This window comes from Mus pahari, chromosome 12, assembly GCF_900095145.1.
Source record: "Mus pahari chromosome 12, PAHARI_EIJ_v1.1, whole genome shotgun sequence".
NCBI lineage: Eukaryota > Metazoa > Chordata > Mammalia > Rodentia > Muridae > Mus > Mus pahari.
Window position 1 is genome coordinate 53,637,353 of NC_034601.1, and position 9,189 is coordinate 53,646,541.

General features: G+C 35.6%; 1 protein-coding gene across 3 annotated transcripts in view; it reads right to left on the reverse strand.

The window, feature by feature from the left end:
* Positions 1-9,189, reverse strand: part of Epha6 (EPH receptor A6) — an 858,253-nt gene that overhangs the window by 699,987 nt on the left and 149,077 nt on the right. For all 3 annotated transcript variants that reach the window (XM_021209922.2, XM_029544433.1, XM_021209921.2), the window contains one exon: positions 3,050-3,713. In XM_021209922.2, coding sequence (XP_021065581.1) covers positions 3,050-3,695 — 646 coding nt within the window. In that variant the 5' untranslated portion in view covers positions 3,696-3,713. The remainder of the gene's footprint in view (positions 1-3,049; positions 3,714-9,189) is intronic.

Genomic DNA, 9,189 nt, shown 5'->3' on the forward strand with positions numbered 1-9,189 from the left:
ATGGAGCAGAGTATTGGAAAGCAGCAAGAAAATTGGTGTTGGTCCCAAGAAACGTTCAACCCATGAAAATTGAAGATTGGTCGGTGAGAGTAGTCTTTGCTAATTTGCTGGAGAGAAAAAGCATTTCTTACTGTTGATCAAATCAGGAAAGCTTAGCAGAGCTGTAAAACTGGCTGGTCTTATAGGAAATTGACTCAGAGTCTGGAGCTTTGGGGGTTAGTGGCTGGATCCAATAAGCTGCTGAGAACCAGCCACAGAGCCGAAGCTCACTTGACAATACCATCAGTCTCTAAGCTGTGGCGTGCTGGCATATAGATGAATTTATCATCACACTGACTAATGTTCAACTTCTACTTTTTAGAATCTTAAAGACTTTTAAGCATTTTAACTCATGTGGTTGGCATGTGAAAAACAAGAACTTAAAACACATATAATTTTCAAATTGAGAGAACTTCAAGTATGGTCAATTTCATCTGTAATAGGTTTTGATGAAACTATGTTGGACTTCAGCCTGGTACCACAACACAGGAACATGTATGAAGGAAGACATTGGTCAAGCAGGCGACACTGAGTGGAGTGAGGTCCCTCGCATGTCCTCTCTACACTTTGACGCCAGTGAAACATGAAAGTCTTTAACCTTTTACCTTCTTTCTTTTTTTGTTTGCTTTTCCTATGTTATAGGAAAATGCAGGCTAATTTCTGAATCTTTCGAGGCCACCTAGAGAATACTTCTGGGAAGGAAAGATTGTCTTAAACACTCCAACTCTGGTCAAGCACCCATATGGTCCCATTAGGAACTCTGCTTCTTCAATCTGAAGTATATCTGCTGTAGGAATAAGTCAATGATGTGTGCAGCTAACATGCTTTGTGTTGCTTTGTCTCAGAGAGATATACAACATATATATATATATATATATATATATATATATATATATATATATATATGCATCTTTTATCAAGTAGAGTGACTAAGAGAATGTACGTTCAAAAGTAACAAATAATATTTTCAAATGATTATTTTATCAAAGTAAACTAGAGACCAACAAAGTGAATGAACACATCTAGGAATAGCATTTCTATTTCCCTCCCTAGATGTGTAGTTGAGTTATAATTTAAGGTATGCATTTTATTAACATGAGTTTATGAACAAGTTTATTTATATAAATTTGAAAATGTTAATGCTTACTATGAAAAATTCAGAGTTTTGGCTGTGAGATATACTGTTGTTAGACAAAAGAAACAAAATATGACTTCTTATATCAGAAAGGAAAGGAACAATAAGAAAGTGCTCAGCAAATGAAAGCTTAAAATAGAAAACATATCACTGTATATTTCTTTACATTTATCATGTTTCACACTTGTTTGATAATAACTATTATTTGTAATAGGAACCATATATATATTTAGAAGTTTTACATGTACTTGCTATTTATTATGTTTACTACTCTATGCATATTTCAAGTGATTTTTGAAGTTAGTGATGTGTAGATGTAAAATACAAGGTTAATTCTCACTTTCCACCCATTATTAGAACTGATGAGTGTTTGTACAGTACACAGCCCCTCTTATATCTATAAACAGATGAAATATACTAAAGCTCTCAACACTAACTGCAGATATGTAATCTGAAAATAAATTGATGCTATTTATCATTTATTTAAAATCATCTCTGCTAAGGAATGAGTGAAATGTATGCCATCTATAAAAGTGGAATGTCATATAGAAAACATATTAAGTTAAAAATATATAGAATCCTAGATGCAAAATATTTATCCAGAGCTCTCTTGCTTCCTGAAAATTTTTGAATAGCTATTTATATGAATTAATGTTCATGTATATCATTTTCTAAGGGAAAATAAAAAGAAATTTACAACACCCAACTCCATGATTATTCATAATATCTGATATAGGTAAAATAACATCATTAGGATAATCCTGTTATATTGAATAAAATATTCTTATGATTAAATCATAGAGGCTATTTCTTGCTTCATGGAAAAGATATAAGACTTCTCAAGCCACCACCAATGTTTTCCAGCAGTAAACATGCCCAACACTTAATGCTCTAGTAAAATTTGCAATAATCAACAAGCTATGTGTCTTACAGATTAAACCCTTGAACGTTCACTTTTAACATATATATGTATATGCACATACCTATGATATAAATATGGATATATGAGCATATACATTTGTAAAAGAAACTTTTCCTTTCTTTCAATCTCTCATCTTTCAAACACATATGAATGTAATTCAAGTGTAGAAGTCAATAGAAAAACTTTCTATGAATAACTTACAGAGAATAGAACATATGTAGCACACCATTAAATTCAAGATCATTTCATGTATATATTGTATGAAATTGCAATTTAAATGTAATTAAATCAATGTTCCTTATGAAAGCTAAGCAAAATGTTAAATGCATATTTTTATTTGATCATTAAGTATTCATAGGCTGGGTGTTGATGGTGACTGCCTTTAATCCCAGCACTCAGCAGGCAGAGGCAGGCAGATTTCTATGAAGCCAGCCTGTACTACAGTGAGTTCCGGGGCAGTCAGGACTATACATAGAAACCCTGTCTCAAACTCCCTCCAAAAGTAGACTCTCTAAGGTGATTCATATGAAAGAAAAAAAATCATCCTTACTGTTATTCCATATCATCATAGTAAGAAAGTTATAGTTTTCCATTTAAATTGCATTTTGCAATGTTATTACTTCTTAACAATTACATTTTACAAAAATCCTTACTGAAACTAAAAATCTAATGCAGGTGAAAATTTTACTTAGTACTAGCAAAGGTGAATAATCCACAGAGCTTGGCATTTTTTTCCTCTATAAAAAATGATATGAATCCTAGAATTCATAGGTTTTAATAGAAAGGAATGTACGTTTTCCATATTTAAAAAAAAACCAAATAGCAAACATTTTCTTATACTGAATAGAAATCAATTTCTTCAACAGCAACAATGAGGAAGCACAGTAGCATTCTCAATATTTTTAAGAAGCAATTTAATATACAAGGTAAATTATTTGAATTTTGCATCCTACCTTGGCAAGAACCCTCGATTTCTTCATACCCTGTACTGCAGATACACCTTCCAAGAGGAACAAGCCAATCCCCATCAGCTCCACAGTAGAGTTTAGGAGTATCTCGCTCCTCAGCACTCTTAACACATGAGCCCCGCACTTCAACCAAAGAGGAAGAATCAACCCTTGGGATGGTATCAGGAAACATAGCCAAGTTCCGCACGGTGAAGGGACATTTTTTGTAGAAAACTCGGACGGAGACCAGTGCGATGCATGCTCCAATATCTTGAAAAGCCAAATAAAATCCTTTCCTTTCTATAGGCCCCACCTCACGGATTTCAGTGTTGAGTTTAAGGATGCGGTCCCCCAAATCCATCTGAGTAAAACTCTCATCCGCAGCAATTGTGTCGATCTTTATATATTGGCTTGGCTTGAATTTAGTCCCATGGGATTCATCGGATTCTATATAATACAGATTAAAGGTTTCTTTACAAGTTCCTAAGACCCACGGAATGCTGTTACAATCCCTCAGTGTGAACTTCATTTCCACGTAAATTTTCTGTGCAGCATCACGAGAGATCCAGTTAGTACGAAGCCAGTTGTTCTGGTTTGGTTCCATGACATTGCATACCTGGTATGTATGTATGGGCCTGTTGTGTTCATCCATTTCAGTAATGGCATCCCACTGCAAAAAGAAAAGAATGATACGATCATAAAACCACAGCAGTTATGGGATACGATTGTTTAAGAATGTTTTAGCAAATGAAAAATGAGTTGAACCAATGTAACACGACTGTCCAAATGCCAACAATGCAGCTTTGTAACCTTGAACGTGTGACTGAGAGAATGGAACCTACTCTTCTGGGATCTTTCCTTCTTCGTTATAACACGACCGAAGCAGTTTTAACATACTCAGTTTTCTCAACTATAAAATAGATAGGCAATATTTCTTGTTTATAGGATAGTATTAAAGCATTCATGTTTTTAAAGTATACCTAAAGGAGTCATGACTGTTCTGGGGAGAGAGCTGGAGAGATAACATAGCAATTGAAGACATCTACTGCTCTTGGAAAGGTCCCACAATTAGTTCCCATCATCTACATCAAACAACCCCAACCACCTCTAACTCTATATCTAGGTGACCTGACTAACTCTATATCTAGGTGACATGACTAACTCTATATCTAGGTGACATGACACCTTTACCTAGCTTCCATGAGCATCTGAATTCTGGTGCAAACATGTACACAGAGATACAAACATATAAAAGTAAAAATATGTTTGGACTGACTAAAATAATTTAAAGTAGCATACATTATCTGATCAAAATTACCAAATCCATTAAAAGTGCTTAGTGGTTTTCCCAATCTATATTGTAATTTATATTTTGTCACAGAGAGAGATGTATTAGCCAGTTTGAAATTAAATGTTTCCATGGTCATTCTGAGATAGAGAGGGGTATCCTGTGCCTGGCAAGTTATCTGGCAACTTTATACAAGCTGTAGTCATTGGAGGGGAGAGAATCTTAATTTAGAAAGTGGATCCAAAAGATCAGGCTGCAGAGTGCTTTCTTAATTAGTGATTGACAAGCAAGTGTCCATTCAATTGTGTGGTAATGGCACTGGTAACTACAAGAAAGCATACCAATGAGTGGAGGAGAGTAGTTTGACTTTATAATTAACAGTTTTTGAGCAAAAAGACCATCAGTCAAATAGACAACCCAAACATCATTATGCCAGCCTCAACATTTTGAATAATCCACAGATGCCCTGAGAATTGGGAAAACACAAGAGAAAAATTGGCCACACATAATTTCTCTGTCTTCTTGAGGGCAAGTTCAGTTTGTACTAGACCTAGTGCTATCTGTTAGGGTTACTATTGCTGTGATGAAACACCATGACCAAACACAACTTGGGGAGGAAAGGGTTCATTTTGTCACAGCTCCATATAAGACTTCATTATCAAAGGGAGTGAGGATAGGAACTCAAACAAGGTAGGAACCTGGAGGCAGGATCTGCCTTGGAGGAGTGATGCTTACTGGCTTGCTCACACTTATAGAACCCAAGACCACAAGCCCAGGGATAAAACCACCCACAACAGGTTGTGCTCTTCCCAATCAATCACTAATTAAGAAAATATCTTATAGGCTTTCATACAGCCCAATCTTATAGAAGCAATTTCGTAATTGATGTCTCTCCTCTTAGATGATTTAAAGCACAATTGACCCTTGATCAACTTGACACACAAACATATCCCTGTGAATCCACAGTTTCCCTTCTTATTGATCCCTAAGATTACACATTGATATTGATTTCAAAATATAAAATATTTCCAAACTTAAAAGTCCTTCAGTCTATTAAAATTAAACACTTTAAATTTCAATCTCTTTTTAAATAAAAAAAAAACCTCTTTTAAAATCAAAAGTCTCTGAACTGTATGTTCTCAGCTGTAGGCTCCTATGAAATGAAATACTTTATTTCAAGAGGGAAGAACCAGGGAATAGTCACAGTCCATCCTCCCACAAAAGTCCTTCCCGTGCTTTGAACACTCAAATGTTCAATGGCTTTTCTAGACCACAGATCCAAAGCTTTACACTGGGACTGGGATAAGCTCATAGATGGGAAGTCCTTTGTAGGACTCAATAGAGAAAGTGTGAGTAGGTGACATGACAGTGTATTTGATGAAAGTCACCAGCTGGCAACTTGGAGATAGCCTCATCCTTTCTCACAGTAACAAGGAGTTGAAATGCTTTGAATATATGCCTAGACACACAGGTTATTATGAAGTTGCCTTCATGTAGTAGTAAAATAACATGTTTGAAGATTTATTTAAATAATGACTTTTTATTGAAAATATTCATAAACAAGATATATGTGCCCTGCATGCTCACATAGTAGCTAATCTTAGTTTTACAATTTTCCGAGGCCGCAATTATTTTAGTGCTTGGAAACTATACCTTTTAGGTCATAAAACTATACAAAAATCATAAATTCAATATTTTCAAAAAATATACCTAAAATATGAAATAAAAATGTATCTACTGATATTGAATACTGAATGTATCTTATATATCTAGGCCATCTTTAAATTTATATTCTAATTTTAGGTGAATAGAATAAAATTGGAAATTAAATATATATATTTCTTATGACTATTGTTGAAGATAAAATTTAGCAGTAGACCTGTTTTGTATGTTCTGGTACCTAAGTTAATTCCAATTTCACATAATTAGTAGAGATATAAAAAGCACTTGTGTATATAGTTTCTTAAACTCAATATGAAAAATCATGTGCTATCTTATGCATATGGATGCATTGTGTTTGAAAAATTCACATTTATTTTTTCCGTTGAATCAGATAATGCTTTTATCTCTAATATTAATAATTTGAGAATTTTATATAAGGTGCTTTGATCATATTTATTCTCTCCTCAACATGTGTCCAGTCTACCTCCACCATTTCCTATTCTAAATCTCTGTATTTTTTTTTAACCCATCAAATCCAATCTGTCCTGCCTGTATATTCTTCAATGTGTGTCCTTTGATTGAAGCAAGGTCAACTTAACAAGGACAACACACACACACACACACACACACACACACACACACACACACACACACTATACATATATATATATGTATAGTGTGTGTATACACACTATACATATATATATATGTATAGTGTGTGTGTATATATATGTATATATATACATGATGTGTATGATGTATATGATATATATGTACATGTATAGCTATATTATATATTTATTGATTATTTGAGAATTTCACATGATATACCCCAATAACCTTTTCTTGCCCTATCTGCCCTTGCTTGCCCCCACAACCCTAGGATCTCCTCCCCCCAAAAGATTAAAAATGTACACCTCCGGAGCCTGGTTAAACTCCCAATGGCCAGTCCCTTAAAAAAAGAGTCCTTTGCCACCTTCACCTCCGTCAGTAGACATCTATTTTGGAGAGATACACTTGGGCATCCTATCACAATTTAAGCATTCACTTTAATGGCTTCCTGTCTAGGTAGGTTACTTTTGGGGAGTTGGAAGGATGAAGGTAGGACTGGTCACAGAAGCCTTCTATGTCTTTCTTTCTCTACTCTGAATTTGCAGTCATCAATACCACTGCAGAAGAAGCTTCCTTGTACTTTACAGTCAGCAGGATCATGGAGCATTGACTTCTGTATGGTATCTAGAAACAGCATGGACTATGGACATTCATCTGGCCTCTGGTGTCAGCATATACCACAGACTTCAGCATGCTCTCCATTGGCAGCACAGCCCATAGACATCAGCATGGATATAAGTAACAGTAAAGACCATAAACTGCCACATGGTTTTTGTTGGATGGCCTCAGACTGCAGCAGAACCACAGAGGCAGAACAGGCTACTAACATCTGCTCTCTGGTGGCATCATAGCCCAAGGACATCAACATGGCTTCAAGCAGCAGCATGGATCACATTCATCTACATAGCCTTCAACACTCTTAAAGAAAATGGACTCTCCAGTTTTCATCATTTATCAATTGACAATAGTTGCTCAGATAGACAAAAGCCTTCGCGTCTGACTTTTCTCTTCATTCTGGGATTTAGTCTGGCTTGAGATTTTGTGATTGTTTATGCTGTCAGAGATGCTGAGTTCATAAGTGTAATCTACCCTACTGTGTCCAAAGGACTCTGTTTCCTCCTTCCTCTCTTCTGCAATATTCCCTGAGCCTTGAGAGGAGAGTAATTCTATATGGATGTACCACTTATGTTTGAGCATCTATAGTCTCCTTTTCTCTATTCTTTGTCCTATAGGAGGTCTTTGTTTTAATTATCATCTACTACAAATAGAAGCATCGCTGGTGACCATTAAGAGATGTATTAATATGTGTGCATGTACACACGTGCGCGCGCACACACATACATATTACAAAATAGAATATATTTATATAAACAGTAATATCATAAGGTTTTCTCCAATACAAAAGGCAGTTATGCAGCATTTTAGATATATTATCTTCATATTTTAGGAGTTGATTGATGAACATGTTGATATTTTAACCAAAAAAGATAGAGTCTGAAATTATTACATGTATAGATGTAGATGTTCAAATACTTTCATTTGGGAACAAAGTTCTACACTATGGGAATGTTAGTGATGGAGTATGAGCAAACATTACATGTCGGCTGTAAGAAAGAAATAAAATGTAATTAGAAATTTACCCATACTTTTAAGAATATTTGTAGAGGAAATTTAATCTAGCCATATGGCTGCTCTGGCAAGAGACCACATACTTTTAATACCTCCGGCTGGAATATAGACCACCCATAATGTACGTTTTTAAGGTAAAATTAGTTTGTAGAAGGAAGCAACCATATTTGAAAGCGATATCTAATATAGGGGTAGGCAAAGTACGGAGAAAGATTCAATACAGTGAGTCAGAGATAGGATACATCCAATCTCACGAGAATAGCACAGGAAAGGGAAGCTATTGAGAGCAGTGCATGGAGAGGATGTCAGCTCTGTTCAGTCAGAGCAGTTGAGTGGGGTTGAGTTCTGAGCATCAGTGGGGAATCAGGAGAAGCAGTGCAGCACAGTGGCCTTGAGTTTATTCTTGAGTTCATGCAGATCAGTGCAGGTCAGCAGAGGCAGTTCAAGCCAGAGAATAAGACAGTTAGAAGACTAGAACACACTGCCAGAGTTAGTTGAAGGCCAAGCAGAGCGATTCAGTGAGAAGCTGAGTGAAGCCAGATTGAATCAGTCTCCCAGGAGAAGAGTTTGTGCCAGAAGAGCCAACATGAACCAGCCAGCCAGAGTTCAGAAAGAACTAGCTTGGATGAGTGTATTCAGCAGTATGGTTCAGAGACAACATTAACATAAGGCAAATAAAAACACTTTTACAAATATATGGGCAGCACAATTTGGTTCCATGGGTTAAACACAGGCACAAAATTGAGTGGGTGGAGAAGAGGGAACTATGTAGAAAGACTTGGGTTTTGAAAATAACCAAAATATGTTGTATGAAATTCTTACAGAAATATTTAAAATGTTAGGTGTTTGGAAAATGGGTATGTTGAACTCCTAAAGATTAGATAATTTTTATAGAGAAAAAAAGGATTGGGTTTTGGGCCTGTATTTCATACATTCAGACACTAATACTAAATCC